At 49.0% G+C, this 18,297-nt stretch overlaps 4 protein-coding genes across 4 annotated transcripts; 2 read left to right on the forward strand and 2 right to left on the reverse strand.

The window, feature by feature from the left end:
* Positions 1-290: 290 nt before the first annotated feature.
* Positions 291-1,335, reverse strand: B0H65DRAFT_55116 (uncharacterized protein). Its single transcript, XM_062829790.1, has 2 exons — positions 922-1,335; positions 291-783 (listed from the first exon to the last, which is right to left on the reverse strand). The coding sequence occupies exons 1-2, from the start codon at positions 1,075-1,077 to the stop codon at positions 580-582; spliced, it is 360 nt and encodes a 119-aa protein (XP_062687054.1). The 5' UTR covers positions 1,078-1,335; the 3' UTR covers positions 291-579.
* Positions 1,336-1,935: 600 nt separating this feature from the next.
* Positions 1,936-2,702, reverse strand: B0H65DRAFT_55114 (uncharacterized protein). Its single transcript, XM_062829788.1, has 2 exons — positions 2,627-2,702; positions 1,936-2,569 (listed from the first exon to the last, which is right to left on the reverse strand). Exon 2 carries the CDS (start codon positions 2,515-2,517, stop codon positions 2,017-2,019), a length of 501 nt encoding a protein of 166 aa, XP_062687055.1. The 5' UTR covers positions 2,518-2,569; positions 2,627-2,702; the 3' UTR covers positions 1,936-2,016.
* Positions 2,229-3,288, forward strand: B0H65DRAFT_55111 (uncharacterized protein). The gene has a single exon (XM_062829784.1). The coding sequence runs from the start codon at positions 2,602-2,604 to the stop codon at positions 3,202-3,204; it is 603 nt and encodes a 200-aa protein (XP_062687056.1). The 5' UTR covers positions 2,229-2,601; the 3' UTR covers positions 3,205-3,288.
* Positions 3,289-7,357: 4,069 nt separating this feature from the next.
* Positions 7,358-18,155, forward strand: B0H65DRAFT_413712 (uncharacterized protein; the record flags this gene model as incomplete). The annotated part of the gene is made up of 7 exons (XM_062823861.1): positions 7,358-7,480; positions 8,147-8,868; positions 8,959-11,048; positions 11,113-14,375; positions 14,427-15,372; positions 15,508-16,625; positions 17,007-18,155. 7 exons carry the CDS (start codon positions 7,358-7,360, stop codon positions 18,153-18,155), a joined length of 9,411 nt encoding a protein of 3,136 aa, XP_062687057.1.
* Between the last annotated feature and the right edge of the window lie 142 nt (positions 18,156-18,297).

Raw genomic sequence — 18,297 nt, forward strand, 5'->3', positions numbered from 1 at the left:
ACTCAGAAAACGGGCATTCCGCCTTTTAAGAACAAGATGTTCGTTGGCGCTGGAAGGATAGCAACGATATCCGCTGTAAGCAAAGAGTAAGAAAAACGGGAACGGGACTGACGGACTGACGGGAGTAGTGACAAACGATGGACGGACAGAGAAGAAGCTGGTAGCCGCTGGCTTCAACCTTTGATGACGACAGCAATACCGAATACCCTTCTCATGGAAAAAGCGAACGGTGGATGACCATAGATGGGGGAATTGAAGGAACTCCTTTCAACAGTCAACCCAGTGAATTGGGTCGTTGACCGTGAAAAGCATCGAATGTTGACTAGAGGTATCCAAACGCCCAGTTCATACAAGAACTCTTGAAGAAAGCTTGAGCAGAGGACCAACGACTTCTACCACAGTCTTCTTCCCCGTCATTGATTACCCACATGCCCTTCCTCATCCCGTGGCATACATCCATCAGATTTCATCCCATCATATCCAGCCTATTCCATCCTTCTCCACATCCCTCTCATGTTCTCCCTCTCACAAACTCCCCCTATCTCCATTCAGCAACCAACCAAATGCGCCCGCTCTGCCCTACCATCCCCCCCTAAAGAGACCCCTCAGCAACACCCTAACCGGTCCCACTTTATCCTTCTCCGCCATGTGCCTCGGATAGATCTTTCTGTTGGCAACCGAGTACTCCTTCAGCTGGCCGGGGTTTCCAAAGCGTTGCGGGGTGGTTCCCTGCCGGACGGCATCTAGGAGGTCGTAGATGTTGACGTGTACGGATTTCAGGACCTGTTGAAAGAATGGAATTAGACGGGGCTAGGCATGACTCGAGAGGGATAAGAGAATATGATAGCTGGGCTGACAGGCTGGGAATAAACCTGGACATGATTATGGAATCCCAGACGAGAATAAACGAAAGCAACGCACCTCACGACATTTAGTAATGGATGGAGGCTCCTTTTTGATGCCAATGTCTCGGCACAAACGCTGCCAGTTCTCGAGGGTGTTTTCGCCGAAGTAGCGGGCGAAGTCACTGACGATCCTGGGGGGACCACCTCCGTTCTTGTTCTTTTTCTTGCTCATGTTGCTTGCTTGGTGCCTTTTGATTGGGGAGTAGCTCGGCGGTTTGAGGAGAGGTAGATGGAACGAAGTAAATGGGTTCGGGAATGGCTACGTCGTTGTCCCTCAACAAGTCGAGAATGAACTGACTGTTGAATATTAGGGGTATGTGAATACCCCTTTGGACGGGAGTTGTTAGTCCCGTCGAAGTTGTCGAAGACAACAGAAAATCTCTGAAGAAAAACAGATGATTCCCAAATTCATGATCAAATGGAAAACTATCATCTTCTTAAATCTCTTCTCACACTGAGATGAAATGCGAGAGGCCATCCTCAATCAGCCGGAAAAGCCTTGTCGTTACCCTTCCTGTCTCTTTGCATATTGATGTATGAGGCCTACAGTCCGTCCCGTTCCGTCAAATCAACGTGCGAGGAGGTTTGTTCGAAAAGAGACAAATACAGAACAGCCGCCACTCAAAAGTTCCTTCCCCTCAGCTTGGGACAGCAAGAATGCCCGAGACGAAACAGACAAGGCGAATAGATGTGCTTGGGTCTTCTTTATGCACCAGCAATTGCTCATGTCAGGATGGTGGGGGCAGCCATATGGAGTTTGTTTATGAGACGAGTGTTGCAACCGGTGTCTACTACTGTCCTCCTGCTGGCGACATGTACGGCTGACGATAAGGGAACACTCCTACAAAGCTTTGAGAGTGCAGAACAAACGGATGGACTAGATGGGAACAAACGAATGACACTTGGGCTCCTGGTTGACGGGAGCTGCGAGTTCCCGTTCGGCTCCTAACAACCATTTTCAAACGTCAACGACTCAAAAACTTTCAAACATCCATAATGGCACGAGTTGAAGGCTTGTTATCATGCCACGAAGCGTAACTTCAAATCGGACTGGATGATCAGTTGATGTTGAGGCATATTTACGCTGAGCTGAAAAAAAGGTAGCATCAAGTCAGCAATATCTTTGACCCGCCGGCCAGATGGAGAGTGAGGGCAAAAATGGTAAGAGGTGCCCGATATGCCCAACGTCAGTCAACGGATGCATGAGAACTTGGGCGACGCCGCCCTCCACAACGGCGACTGGCTGACGGGCCGCTTGTATGTGTGAGCGGGCGATTCGTTCGTTGGGACAGCGATATGTAGTACAATTCTGAGCGAGATGTTGGCTCTCAGATGGGTAACACAAATGCCATGTTGTTTGTCGAGTCTTGGACTCTTGGCCGTACTGAGGAAATGGAAGGGTAGTAGATGAACCACGAAAGATTGCGAGACGGGCCGGATGAAACTTGGATCTGACTTGATGTCTTCCCATGGATATGCGATCAGCCTTTGGTTGGATGCTGGAGGCCGTTTCAACCCGGAGAGAGGGGGAGGGATGGGGCCTCAAGGCTTTATATAGGCACACTTGTAAGAGTCCAGCACACAGACGAGCTGCGATAGTGGAACAAACCATATGAATTGGACCAAGTTTTGATAGTTGGGTTGATGTTGCTCAGTTTCTGACACTGTTGCTCTTGTGGTCAATGAGTGCTTACTGATGCCTGTATCACACACCATCTCACCTAACCCTCTTTTACCCCAACCGTGCCCTTCTTTCACGAAGGGGGGTCTTTTACTTGGCACGATCACGACAGCGGGAATCCGGGGTGGGTTGAGACATGGGCAGATGAATGCCGTCAAATGTGCCTTTCCGCAGCATGTCTCGCATCCATCCATGGCCGCTGTACATATCGGTATGATGCCGACATGCCCGGGGCGTGTGAAGCATGTTGACATGCACGCCTTCCGGGGTAAATCGTGCCGTTTGTGCTTCGTGGACAGGGCACGATCAACGTTCCCACGAAATGTCGGTGTTGTCACTGGACTTCATTGGACTTCCTTCATCACTGGACTTGCTGGCGACTGCTGCTGTGCAGCCCGAGCAGGCCCGAGCTTCCTGCGGTGCGGAGAAGCTGGAAGGACCAAATCCGGAGTCGGCCACGACCGGCAGCACTTGGCCAGTGGCCTATCAGACGGGCCGGGCCCACTTGCGTCTTTTTCACTTGCTGTCCCCGGCATCGAGGGCATGCGGCTTGGGAGGCTCAGTCGGCCAGTGAAATCTGTCCCGGATGCGGCCGGCTGTGCCTGCCATTGGCTGTGAACGAGTGACAGGACGTTCCAGAACGTCATCGTCAACAGCGACCCGCGAGTTGTACCTGCGCTTGCTGTTGCCCCTTTTTCCAACACCTGGACTTGGGAGGAAAGAGCCTCCCTCAGGAGAAACCCGTTTGGGTTGAACATGTAAAAAACATATTCGAAGCCGGTCGTTGTGTTTGCATTGACGATTCCAACACTTTCTCCATGTGATGCTCCCACTTTTCTCTCAATGCCCTGCAAAGACTCCAGGTACCTTATCCCAGCGATTATCGTGCCCCACCGGCTAGCACCAGGGGCGACGACACGATGAAACCCCACCTTGCCCACCTGGGACCCGACGTGGCAGTCACACGCGGTCTCTCGGGGCGGATAAAGTGACTGTGTAATCTAATAGAGTGACGGTATCTAACCTAAAGGGGAACCTCCCTACATAGTGTGTCGGCGCATGTCAGCCGCACCAAAATTTAGCAGTAAGCAACATAGTCGCACATTCCTAACAAAGTCGTGACCTAAACACGTACCTCATAATACGTACTTTAATTATTATCATACTTTAATTATCATCACCATCATTACCACTATTATTTCTTTAGTATTTATCATTCAAAATACCTCGTTCAATTTACTTTATTAATACCTCAAAGTTTACGACCAATATAATTAATCTAATTAACGACCCCTTTCCTGCCGTCGTAATCTCTAACGATAAAGATAACGAGGTTGAATCTCCCTTATAGCTACGCCGCCTTTATAAACGAAAATAGTTTAATTATAAAATTTTCTTTATTAATATTAATACGGTGGCGAAGTTGGAAGGTTTTTATATTACTTTAATCCGCGCTACCAACTACGTCAACAGCAAACTATTTCGGTACGACTTTATATATAGCGAGAGTAAAGATAAATACGCTGGTCATATTTCTAAGAGTATCCATACGTATTTAAAGAATTCGAAGAAGGGTTATAAGTAGAAGGTAAAGGCTGTAAGGTGTAAGAAATTCAATAGTATTTAGAAATTCGATTGTAATTAATATTAATATAATTTGAATTTGAATTTAAATACCGTAGGGTATTTATTTAAATATTATTAGTTTAGGAAGATTCTTTAAATAATTAATAATATTTTTAAATATAGGAAGTAGCTTAAAAACATATTTGGGGATATTATTGCCGCTTTGTAGACCAATTTCCTAGAAATTAAGATTAAAAATCGTAACGTATTGAATATATTGGCCGCTGCTAAAGTTAAGAAGGTTAGTACCCTTATGCCTACTTAATAATTTCTATACGCTCTATAATCGGACCCTACAGTATTTGTTAAATTTTATTATAAAAGCGAGGTAGAAAAGTTCAATATACTCGCCGATAATGATAGAGATAAGGGAGGTAAAGATAATAAACCTTTCCTATATAATAATGACCGCCCGATCGATTATACGTTTTGGACATACGATTAGTATATTATTTAGTAGAGGAAGAACTTAAAGGTATAGTCTTTAAACTATATTTATAAAATAAATGGGTTCGATATACTTCTCCTATAAATTTGCAGTGTTATTTATATATATACGATTTTTAATATTAAGTATTACTTATTAAATAGCGAAAAGGAAGAATCTTTTTTTTTTTTTTTTTTTTTTTTTTAAATATTAAGAGTCCTCAAAAGATTGCTTACTAATAAAGGTATTGCTAGACCCAGCGTAATTATATTAAATTATAATTACGCTTTTAAGAGAGCTGCCCGCAATGTATTCTTTAATATTTAGTACTAAATTTATTTATAGTATATAATAAAAAACGTTACCTTTAATATTAAAAAAAAGTAGATTAATACGCTAAATAGTACGGTTTTAAATAATCGAAGTAATAACGGTAATTACCTTCGCAACAATAAGGAGAACTACGAATGCGACTACTACGGAGATAATAAGATTAATAAAATTAATAATAGTTTTATTAACCCTGCTAATAATAATAATTAAATTCGTTTCGTTAATATAAAACTACTTATAATAAAGGACCGTCGTTAATACTTTAACAAAACGATATATAATATATTATTAAATTAATTTAATAAGCAAACTCTGTTTAATTTAGCGAAGATATAGTTCGATAATATTAATAGGATTTTTTTTACTTAAGCGGCTATCGTCTACTTTAATTCGAACGAATAATTTTAAGAGCGTTAGCGAACTCTAATAATAGAATTTCCTAATTAAAAACGTAAATCTATTCCTCCTTAACGTTTTATTAATTTTTCTAACCCGGATTTTATAGTAATTATTAAATATTTACTAAAGATTTACTTGTTTATCGCGTAAAAGTTCGCGGTATTTTATATTAAATAGTATCGAAATTTCGGTATTAGAACTACGTTGCGGATAGAGGGCGCTTACAATATCCTTAAAAAACTATTTAAAAATAAATTCGTAGATTTAGCTACTCTACTTAATATTATCGAAAGGAATTTAAACTGATTAAAAGAATAGTTTGCCGTAATATATATTAAATAGATTTTTAAAAGTATACGGGAATTTAGCGCTAACGTACTACAGTAGTTATAGTATTAAATAAGTTTCGCTACCCTTAATTTAATTATAGAGTAAATCGAATTAGTAGAGAAATAGATGAAAGATAATCCGCCCTTCTATCAATTAGAGTATATTAATCGTTTTCGTATATAATATAAGTTCCCTTATTAATACGAAATTCGTTGTTTATTTTTAGGGAACGTAATATTCGTAATACTTTACGTCAATATTTACTAACGGTTTAAACCTAATATTATAAATTTTTTTCTCCAACGATTTACTAATAGAATTATACTAAATTAACCAGCTATAACTACTATCTGCCACCTTCCTGAAATTTGTAAACGAAGACGACCCTAATAAAATTATTATTCGTTAACTTCCTCTTAAAAAACCAAAGTCTATGATAACGTAGATTAATTAGTGGTAAGAGGTATAGATTGCGAGTTTTATAAATATAATTAATACGTTAATAATAATAAACGCGAGCTAGCTACTGCCTAATATTGTACTTCTAGCGATGGTGCTACTAGTATTAGTAGCCTTATAAGCGGTAGCCTTATATACGCGGGGTAATAACGAGCCCCCAGTGCCCTTATAGAACTATACAGCGTAGTATAAGGAGCAGATTATATAATTCTAGTGGGTATTATTATGTATAATAATATAAGACTTTATTTCTATACAATTCTAACCTCTATAGACTACTTAACTACAAAAAGTATAATTATATTACTTACCGCTAAATTTTGGTACGGCTGACATTTTCTTATTATGTGGGGAGGTTCCCCTTTAGGTTAGATACCGTCACTCTATTAAATTACACAGTCACTTTTTCCGCCCCGGTCTCTCTGCAGGTTGAGGCTCCTCCAAAAAGGCGACTTGTGAAAATAATGCCGAAGGAAACTCGGAGAAGGAGTGAGACTGTGAGAGAGAAAAAAGAATTTGCGACTCCGCCTGTGCGACACTGACGATGGCCTTTGAAGGATCCAGCATCATCAGCATGAACCTGTGAAACGTGGGAGATGACGCCAGATTCCCAGATCTTTATCTGATATTTCTGACAGCTCTCGGTGCCTGTGAAACCTCGGTGACGCCCAACTTCCTCGAGGTCTCTGTTATAGGTGAAGGAGCATGGACAACAAAGTTCCAGGAAGCCTGTAGATGCTGAGGACTTCCATTCTGCCAGACAACCTAAGACACCGCCTGTTCTTGGGTTGAAGGCACCTTCCGGGATTCAAGTGAATCACAGCCGAAAAAGCGCAGATCCCAAAAAAGTGGAAGATAAGGCGAAGTTCCATGGCATCAACGTCTCGATAGGGAATGAGCACACAAGGGTACCTTCCACACAAGCGGTAGCGGCATGGGGCTCGCTGGAAGACACGAGGGGTACGTACCGGTTCTACCACTGATAAAAGTCGACAACGTGTCAGGCTAACCTTCAGGTCAAATTCCGTTCAACCCGCCAGTCCCCTCCATCTTCTAAAGATGGCAGTTACGAGTGAGCTTGGTGCTGCCACTCTCGGGCAATCGGAAAGGACGGATTGCGACAATTTCTGGTTTCTTTAAATTCTTTTCTCAGCTGTTAAAATGTCTGGTGCCAATGCACGGCCGACAGTAACTGCAATGACACTGCAACGAGTGACCACATTGTGCGGCAATCTGCAAATGCCCACTGCATCAAAGAACAAAAACCACATGGAGATCCAACCTCAACCAAGGTTAGACTACCTCAAGACCGCAGCACATGTCAGGTCAGGAAGCCGTCCCGAAGCCTCCTGCGCATTTCCATTCATCTCTTCGTCTCTCCATAGCGTGTGATCCAACGGGCCGGAAGAGTCTTCCATCTTGTCTTCACTTGTCTCTTTCATCCTCTCTTCTTTGCTTCATAAGGATTTTCCATTGTTTACTTGCTCCTGACTCCTGTCCTTACATCACCAACTACGCAAACCAACTCCAACTGCCTCTTCGAACCGTCGTCAACCTACCTCCAGAGACTACACAGTACATACAGCAGCGGCGAACAACCACCCGCATCATCCCTCCATCGATCCCCCATCATCTCCATGGGCCTATGGACCCGGACACGCAAGACAGGCCCTGGATTTTCCCGATTTTCTTGTCTACTTTCCACTTTTCCCGCAATCCAAACCCTTCCAACCCCACCCGCCTAGTCAAATTGTACCATTGCCGCCGTCCTCATTGGCTCATGGCCAAGGTGTGCCCAAGGTCAACGTCCTTTGAGCAAAAGGGAAGCTCCATTCGAGGGCATCAGGCCCGTCCCGGGGCTCGTCGGCCACCGTCTCCATTCCCGGCTTGGCAGCCCTAGACGCCGGTGGACGCCTAGGACGCCCTAGTCTGGCTAGCTTCATGCGAACATTTCTTCACGACCCCGTCCGAACCCACCAAGGATAGATCCTGGATCTCCAGTTCCACGCTGCCGAGGGAATGGCATGGTGGGACTCGTCGCGCCGGAGCCTTGGGGCTTCACAGAGATCCAAAAAACAACATCCTGCTGTCGTCGAACCTCCAGCCCCTGCTCCTAACGGTCCTCACCAAAAGCCTCGCCATATCGACACACACACTGTCCCGCCTCACTTGACCATGGAACTGGAGAGGGCCCTGCTATCGCCCATTACAGAGGAACAGCCCGTTGTAGCGACACTAGCAGAGGCAACAAACACCGGCCCTCTCGTTGTCCACGTCCATATCCAGTTCCACGACCAGGACCTTCACTCCGTCACTCACAGCCAGACATATGTTAGCTCGCCATACTTCGAACCTACGGGGAGGATATGCAATGGCTTGCTTCGCCGCATCGAGCACTGCTCCGAGGAGCTCATCACCCGGACCGATCCCACGGCCCTTGACATGATCAAGGAAGGGACTCACGACCGTAAGCCATTGCGCTTCGAACTCACCTATCGCGTCACTAGAGCTGGATGGATGGGGGAATGGGCCGTCAGGACGTACAGGTCGTATCAGCAACGGCCCTTGACAGCCGCGTCGGCCAAGGAGGTCATCATCGCAAGTCACAAGACGATAGGCATGTTTTTCCGACGACATGACAGTGATTTCCGATGGTTGGGGGGCTCTGTTCTCGATGCGACTACCGAAACCGCCGAATCTTCTCTAGAGTCAGAGGTTGGGCAGATGTCGCTCGGTGCTGTTCCCTCACCCCGATTTGTCGAGGAGTCCCAGACGTTTGAAACCGTCCCCGGTTACAGTATCGAGGTCGCCTTCCGACACAGGAACCCACGACGACTTATTCTGGCATTCAAGAGGGTAGTCAAGGTTTACAGCAAACAGGCGACTCCTCTTACGGCCGAGATGGGCAGAGATCTACTGGCCAACGGAGCGGAGGCTATTAATCGCAGCTTAGGTCTCAGGAAACAGAAGCTCGAAATTCATGCGCAGCAATGTACAACGATGACATGCCAGCATCGCGACAAAACGGCCCTCAACATCGACGTGAGGATATCAAACGGAATGGGGCCTTCTCACAACAACCTACAGCGCAGCATAAGAAGCTGTCTCTCGTTATTTCACGATTCTCATGGCGAAGATTTTGTACGAGATGTTGCGGAGTCCCTTGCAGATGTCACACAGGCCGTCGACACTCAGATCAACCAAACGAACGATTTCGAATTTACGATAGTCGAGTTGAAAGGAATGAAATGGTCAGTTCAGGAACCAGCGACATTCACAGTGAACGCTTCTGCATCGCACGAGCGACGAGACATCCAGGCGGTTTTGGACCGTATCCAGACCGGCATCGGCGATGTTCTACAGGGGCATAACACAGCTGTACGTGTCAACGCACGAAAACGGGGACATCTGGTGTTCCAGGAGGTGATACAAACACATGAGATACCCGGAAGGTTAAAAGAGACTTTCCAATCACCCGAGGAGGAACGGTCTGTCCTTACATCCCGACTTAAGGAACGAATACAGAAGGATATAGATATGATTTTCAAGGACACCTGCTCAATCGACGACATTGCGCTGGAAGAGGAAGAGAGACACTCTCACCCAATCGAGGTTCCGCGCTCGCCGGGTCTCTCAGTTGAGTGGCCTGAGAGACAAAACGGGCCGTCACTAGAATTTCCCCCTTTATCGGCAAAGACTTCCACCGAGCGAGTCAACGACAACCCAATATCTTTCGTCAAACGAGCATTCTCCCTCAAACGCCGTTCCACATCATCATTAAGGCAAAGTCTACGGTCTATTGCTAGCAGCAGATCCAGTTTGAACAGCCAAGATGACACCTATTCTGTTAACATTCCACATATTCCCGATATCCCCGCGAGGCCGGTATCTCCCACTCCGGCAACATCAACAAAGTCCTCGAAGAAAAGGTTCAGCCTCGGCAAGAAAATTTCCAACATGTTCAAATCGAAAGACTCCAAAACCGACTCGAAAAGCGATTCGAAGAACGATTCGAAGAACGATACCAAAAGCGAGTCGAGCTCTAAGCGACGGTTTTTCAGGTCATCCTCCTCAAAAAGTACTAATCCAGCGCCTGCAGCACCTGCAGACCCAAAGTTGATGCGAGCTCACACCACCATGGAAGCAAGCGGCGGTCGGACGCTGCATCGCCCTACGCGTTCGATGACGTCGAATCCATTAGGTAGCTATGACGCCACTCATGCCGCAAGAGGATCTGTTGAACACCCTCGACCCTTCCAAGCAGCAACCCCAAACCTGGCGAACAGGCACGGGTTTGCATCTAAAACTTTCGAGACATATCTACAACCGACAGAACCGCGATGGTCTGTTGATCGTTTGGAACGACCCGTAATGGATACTCCGCAGCTCTATGAGGATGCCAAAGAGTTCCCGCACCAACTGCTCACCCCGGGGCTCACGACACGAAGCACCGACACCCCTAATTCCTTCCATTGGTTGGTGAGCCCCGGAGCCGATGCATACTCTACGGCACCGTCGACACCCGCATTGAGTTTAGGTGGAGGGTCTTCGCCAAGGCACAGCTTGCTAATAAGCCCGATACATGTGAGGCATCCGGAGTTGAAAGATAATACTTCGAGCGATTTTGAACCTGAATCCGAGCCCGAGGAGCCCGAGGTTGGGACTGGGGCAACTGCGGTGGGCACTTCGGTCGCGGCGGAGACGGAAGATTTGGAGCCTCCGGAAGATGAAGTGCGATCCATAGTATTCGCGCCCCAGAACTACACTACACAGCCTGAACAAGTAGCCGACGGGTCCGATGAAGAAGCTGTAAAGCCAGAGTCTCATGATGCCAGCGCAACGGCCATCTCGGTAGAAGACACCACGGCTGCGCCGTCGGATTTGTACAGTGAGCCACCACCATCACCATGATTATTTCCCCTATCGCACAATAGTCTAACTCTTGCACCCAGAAACAGAACCGGAGCCTATAATATCGGGCGAGACATTGGCTTCTGAGAATCGAGAGCTCGGAACCGAACCTGCACCACTGTCCAATGAGACTGCGCCTGAAGAGTCGGACTTCCCCAACCCTGATGTCCGTCCGCCGCAGCCCAGCCATGAGACAACGGTCTCTGTGGATGCCCGCGATGCAAATTCGGAAACGAAGTCGGCTCCAGATAATGGGGCCGAAACGAAAATTGCTCCCGTTGTCCAGAATGAAAATAAGGTGGTTGCGCCTGAGACCGACTATTTCAAGGATTTCGAGTCTCTTGCCGAAAGCAAACCGACCGCGGATGTCATAGGCTCCGATATTAATGCGACTGAAGCAAACGGCCCCGGCTCTCCGGTTGATAACCCTGTCGATGACCTCAACGGCCTTGTTGCGGAACCGGCGATTACCCAGTCCGGGCCCGAGGAGGACAAAACCGAGCATCATGATGACCATAAAATCGACTCCCAAGAATCCGACGTGGAGGATGTGACCACCTCCTCTACCGAGGCGGTTGCTCATGATGTCCAGCCAACTGTGAACCAGTTTCAATCCGGTCCCGAAGAAAAGGCTGCTGAGCCGGATAACCATGAGGCTGACGCCGTCACAAGCGAAACCCGTCTTGAGCCCCCTTCAACGGATGAAGTCAGCCAAGATCTTAATGATAATGTTTCTGAAGATGAGGATGTCCGCGCGCCTTCAGCGGACGAAACAAGTCCTATCGCTGAGCTTACTGCTCAGAAGCCCGAGCAAGTGCAGTCCAGCCCTGAAGTAGAGGCACCCGAAGCAGGGGAAGATAACATCAAACTCCCTACTGAGGATCTGAAGCAGGATGGGTCCGTGGATTTTCCAAGTGACTTATCCAAGCCTTCGGTTATGGATCACACTATCTCCGAAGCATTAGGGGAGCCCGCGGAAGCCAGGGAAAACATGGTTCAAACGGACACATCAAGCGAGGAGTCTGTCTCCGAACATGACAAGGAGTCCTCCGAACTGGCAGAGGATGACAGTATCTCGCCCGCGGAGTTCCAAACACTCGTCGAAGATCAAGAGGAAGAAGACATGATCAATACCCTCGCATCACTTCACATCTCCAATACCGACAAAGCTACGGGCGCTCCATGGACAAGTGCCGTCGGTCCCGCATCAGAGCTTCTTGAGTCCAACAGTCAGCACCTTGACGGGAGTGCACTGGTGGCGCACGTAGAGATCCCTGATCTTGAAACTCGGGAGCCATCGGGTGTATCAGTGCCCGTCGAGTCCAAGGAAGATGTTCACTTCGATCATGACACATCCGAGATCCCCGATGAAATACCGAGCAACCTCAAGCAAACGGATTTGGAGTTTGAAGAGAAGGACTGGCCTCACTCGCCGGTAGACAGCAATTCCTTCCAACCTTCTGAAGCTCTGGACTCCAAGTCTGAGGCTATTGATGTCTCTGAGGGCCCTGAAGTGGCGGCAGAGTCTCCCGATATCCAGGAGAATGATCGTAACCACATCGCCCCCGAAGCTCCTCTTCCGCTTGAGGAGGCTCCCGATGCTCAACAAGTCCAGAAGCCGGAGGTGGCCCTACCAGAGGTTGACAGGGCTGACGAGCCAGTGGCTGTGGCTGTGGCTGCTGTAGAGCAGACTCCTGATGCCGAGGAGGATTACGAGCTGTCATTTGGTACGGTTGAAACAGTGGCAGATATCGATGCTGTCGAAGCTGTTGATGATGTCCAGCACGTCGAGCACGTTGAGGATGTCGGGACTACCTTTGAAGCCCCGGATTCACAAGAAGACGAAGACCTTGAGGTCAGCGCCACTGATCCCGACGTGGCCGCTCAAAATGTTAGCGATTATGAGGAGCGGGACCAGCCTTTCGTTAGCACCTCAGACGTTGTTGAGCGTGGCCATGCTTGTGATGAGGTCTACGATAATTGGGATGTTGACATTGAGGAGAAGCCTCACTTCAATGAGAGGGACACCGAGTATCGTGATCCCACTTTTCCTCAATTCTGGCCCAATTCTTCCTCGGTCTTCATTCCGTTCGCCCCTCAGGAGGCCCTGGACAATGACACTGAGCTCTTTCATCCCGATTCTATGTCCACCAACGACGTTCCAATTCTCGGCGTAGAGACGGTTGAGTATCGCGACCCAATTCTACCGCAGTTCCGTCTCAACGATGTCCTCGAGACTGCCGCTCGTTCTTATGCCGTTAGTGAGGCTGCAGAGGAGGGCTTTGAGGCTTTCGAACCTACCAAAGCAGTTAGCGGTCGTGTGGAAGAAAAGGCCAGTTACCGCGATCCCACCATGCCCCAGTTCCGGCCTCATGTGCTTCTGCAACCGACGCCCATCCCTCTGGTCTCTCATGATGAAATGACTGAGGATAGCAATGCCTCTCAACAAGCCGTGGAAGCATCCAAGGAGGAAATTTCACATCGGGGCGAGGACGAGACTGAGTACCGTGATCCTACAATGCCTCAATTCCGGCCTAATTCCTCTGGCTTTGTTCAGCGCCCCTCGGTTTATGCTGTGATGGCGGAGACGGATGGATATGAGGAGCCGCCGGCTTCACTCATCGATGAGACCTCGGTCGAGACTCTCAAGTCTAGCGAGGACGATTTCGATTATCGTGATCCTACAATGCCCCAATTCCGACCTAACTCATTTGGCGTTGTTCGGCGCCCCTCGGTTTCTGTTGTGCTGGCAGAGACGGATGGATATGAGGAGCCACCAGCTTCACTCATCGATGAGACCTCGGTCGAGACTCTCAAGCCTAGCGAGGACGATCTCGATTATCGTGATCCTACAATGCCTCAATTCCGACCAGACTCAGATGCTGAAAGCATGCCCATTCCCTCCGTCTCTGATGACTCAGTCGATGAGCAAGGAGAGCAATCTGATGTGCCCGCTGAAGATGACAGCGAGGAAAGCTCTCAAGGTGATCGAAGCGCCGAGTACCGTGACCCCTCTTCTCAAGGTGATCAAAGCGCCGAGTACCGTGACCCAACAATGCCCCAATTCAAGCCGAACTGGGACGGTCCGGAGTTACCTCACCTCAGCCAAACTGGCGCTGAGCAACCGACACAAAATAACGTTGAGCTGACCAACGTTGGGCCTATTGAGACTGAGAAGGGCGAGGATGCAACTACAGAAGTCCACGCAGAAGATACAGATTCTCCCGAGCAGCTCGATGAGTCCACTCAGCCTGAGCATATCGCAACTGAAGCTCCTGACACTGAACAAGTTAGAGACATGCAGGTTGAATCGGTTGAGTCTGATCATGCCCGCGTTGAAGTGCCGGAAGCAAAGTTTGTGGAGGTAGAGCCTCCTGAACACATCCAGCCTGATGCTGCCCCTGCTACTGAATCTGCGGTCGACACTCATTCCGTTACTGAGGATAAAGAGGCCGAGGTTGAGCCCAGTGAGCCCGCGAACGTGGACTCTCGACCTCTGTTTCGGCCAGCCCTTGAGCAATTCCAAGAAAACCAGGAGGAGGAGCTCTCCCAAGATCAGTATGACACTCTTTTGGAGCCGGCTGACCTTAGGTCCGCTACCGAGGATGGCAAGATTGAAACCGGCGCCACTGAGCTTGTTGAGAGTGATTCTGAGTCTGCGTCTGAGCCAGCTTCTGAGTCAACTTTTGAGCGCATCCCAACCACCGGAGAGGAGGAGCTTTACCAGGATCAGTTTGATGCACTCTTTGAGCCGAGAGAAGAGCACAATCTGCGAGTGGCTTCGGATGATGCAGCGCTCAAATTCCCGGAAGTCTCAAAGATCGGCCAGGTCGAGTATCGCGACCCAACGATGCCTCAGTTCCGACCAAACGTCTTCCTTCCGTACCGCGATCCCACCATGCCTCAATTCCGGCCTAACGCAGTCAGGATAATATCTCCGATCTCTGTCCCTGAGAGAGTGCAAGAACCAATCGAGGAGCTCGATCCTGACTACATCGTTGAGCGTACCATGGATGTCCTTGATCAGCTTGAAAGCGAAGAGAGAGCGGGTCTAAATGAAGAAGTCATCGAACACGCGATCGATCTGTGCGAGCAAGTTCTTGAGCAATTTGGCGCCGAGGCTGAAGAGACAGAAGACCTTCTTGAGCAGCTCGAGACCGAACAAACCGAGCGCGCCAAGGAGTTGCTCGAACATACTATCGATGAACATGCTCCCGAAGAAGCCGAGGATATCCCTGAGCAAATTGAGGCCGAGGCTGAACAAACAGAGGGGCTTCTTGAGCAGCTTGATACCGAACAAGGTGAACGCGCCAAGGAGCTGTTCGAGGAAGCCACCACTGAGCATGCCCTCGAAGAAAATGACAATGCCCTCGAACAGATTGAGGCTGAGGATGAACAAACTCAAGAGCTTCTTAAGGAACTCGATGCCGAACAAGTTGAGCGCACCATGGAGCTATTCAAGGAAGCTATCACCGAGCATGCTCTTGAAGAAACCGACAATGCCCTTGAGAAAATCGAGGCCGAGGCTGAACAAACTGAGGAGCTTCTCAAGGAACTCGACACTGAGCAAACCGAGCGGACCCTTGAGATCGCCCAAGACCTCGAGATCCAGCACTCACTCGAGGAAAATGAGAAGACGCTTGAGCAGCTTGACAACGAAGCCGAACGCACTGAAGAGCTCCTTGAACAGGTCGATGCTGAGCAAACGGAGAGGGTCGAAGAGCTCCTCGACCAGCTTGAGACAGAGAAGGAGATTGAGCAAAATGAGGCAAGCCTCGAAGAGATTGATGCCGAGGCCGAAAAGAATGAAACGCTGCTCGAGGAGCTTGATGTCAAGCAACATGAACGCGCAGAGGAGATCCTCGAGCAACAAGGGTCTCAGCAAGATGTCAACCCCACTGCTGCGGACGAATCAACAGAAGAGCCCATCAACCCCCCAGTGGCTGAACAAGCAATTGATATCCCTGAATCGTTTCTGGATGAGTTCCCCGAAGACAAGGAGCAAACCGCCCCCTCGGCTGTCCTTCCTGCCGAAGCTGCGGTCGCGGAGGCTGCTGCTGAGGTGCCACTTGCGCCCCACGAATTGGTGTCAGCGCCATCCACTCTTGGGCGCGCTGAAACCGGTACCACTGAGATGCAAGATACTCCTCAACAGCCTACTGTCGCCGTGGTTGATGAGGCTACTGTCAGTGAGCCGAGTGTCATCCAGAATGGTCAGCTTGAGCATCCCGGGATTGAGCTCGCCAATCTCGAAGATGAAGGTCTCGAGGATGCTGATATGGAGTCCGATGTCCCTGCAGTTGAGCCTACTAATGGCCCTGTCATTGTCAATTGTGACACGTGGGTTGAGCATACTGATCTTGGAGATATCGTTCTGGAGACCCCTGCTTCTGTTGTTCAGCGAGTGGTTGAGGAGATTTCAAGGCATGAGCCAATCCTCCAACAAGTCCACCCAGAATTCCCCAACATCGAGCACGCCAACCTTGAAGATGAAGGCCTTGAAGATAGCGAGTTGCAAGCAGACGTTACTGCCGCTGAACCCGCGGCTGAGCCAGTTGTGATCAACTGCGACACCTGGATCGAGCATGCTGACGTTGAGGATACTGGTGTTCAGGTCTATGAACCAATCCTCCGACAAGTCCACCCAGAGTTCCCCAACATCGAGCACGCCAACCTTGAAGATGAAGGCCTTGAAGATAGCGAGTTGCAAGCAGACGTTACTGCCGCTGAACCCGCGGCTGAGCCAGTTGTGATCAACTGCGACACCTGGATCGAGCATGCTGACGTTGAGGATACTGGTGTTCAGGTCTATGAACCAATCCTCCGACAAGTCCACCCAGAGTTCCCCAACATCGAGCACGCCAACCTTGAAGATGAAGGCCTTGAAGATAGCGAGTTGCAAGCAGACGTTACTGCCGCTGAACCCGCGGCTGAGCCAATTGTGGTCAACTGCGACACCTGGATCGAGCATGCTGACGTTGAGGATGCTGGTGTTCAGGTCCAGGTGCCTGGTGTTGTGTCTTCCGGTGGGGAGACGACCATGGGATCGATCGTGATCCCTGTTCAATCATCGCACGAAGAAATACCTGCTGAGAAGTCTGACACTCCTCTTGCTGAACCTACGCCCATGTCTGAGTGTGTCGCTAAACCTGATCTTGAGAATCTGGCTGCCACTGAATCTCAATCCGAGCAAGAGACCAGCACCAATGAGCCGAAGATCGATAGCGATATCAACGAGGATGAGCCTTTGGCTAGTCAGGTTTCGCATGAGCAAGATGCGGATCTTGAAGAGCAAGACACTCTTTCCGAAGTGGTTGATCGAAGCTTGGGTGATGCTCCTGGCGCTGAAGACACAGATGACTCGACTGGCGATGTGGATACAAGCAATACCGATGGGTCTCTCAGAGTCGAGTCGCTTGATAACCTCATTCGATCCGCGGAGGCTGTTGAGAAGAAGCTGAGAGAACTCCCTGAAGCTGAGCCTGCCACTGGCGAGGATGAGAAGGCTCAGGGTGAGGAAGTGACACCGGCTTTGGAGCCAGTTGAGGAGCCGTTGCCCCCGGCACCCGAGGCGATTACCGAGGAGACCGGAGACTTTGACAAGATTCCGCTTGCCATCCCAACGTTTAAACAGGAGGATGTGATCGCGGAACAGGAAATGCTTCAAAACATCCCAGCAGCTGCCCTTCCTGAAGCAGCTGCCCTTCCTGACCTGTGTCTCCTTGAAGAGATCGCCCCCCACCAGCCAATGTCTGCCCCAGCAATCAGCCTCGTCATCGTCACTAAAGAGCCATCAGAGCCAGCCCAGCAACTGTCTGACATCCCCAATCCCCGTCAAGCAATCGGAATCAGTCCTCGGGGCTCTGTTGACACCATCCGTGGCTCTGATGTTGACGAGGAGGAAGCCCCTGAACTATACGCTCCTCCTCCCACAGCTGGTTTCTTCGGCTTCCATCACTATCACGAGAACAAGTGGACTAAGGTCGGCTTGCTCGAAGTCTTGATCAACTCGACCTCTCGTCGCTTCAGTCTTCCCCTTCAGTCATTGTTGCGTCGCGAGCATAGGTCCGACGCTCGTGAATAAGCGACACTGGCTGGCTTCATTGAGCCGGGAAAAAAACAACAACAAGAAAAGAATGAATGAAAGAGCGTTATGGGCGGATGCGCGAAGGAAAAAAGGCGTTGAGAAAGGTTCACTCACAGTTGACACATGCTTTTGACTCGGA

Source organism: Neurospora tetraspora (assembly GCF_033439725.1).
Source record: "Neurospora tetraspora strain CBS 560.94 chromosome Unknown B0H65scaffold_1, whole genome shotgun sequence".
Lineage (NCBI taxonomy): Eukaryota > Fungi > Ascomycota > Sordariomycetes > Sordariales > Sordariaceae > Neurospora > Neurospora tetraspora.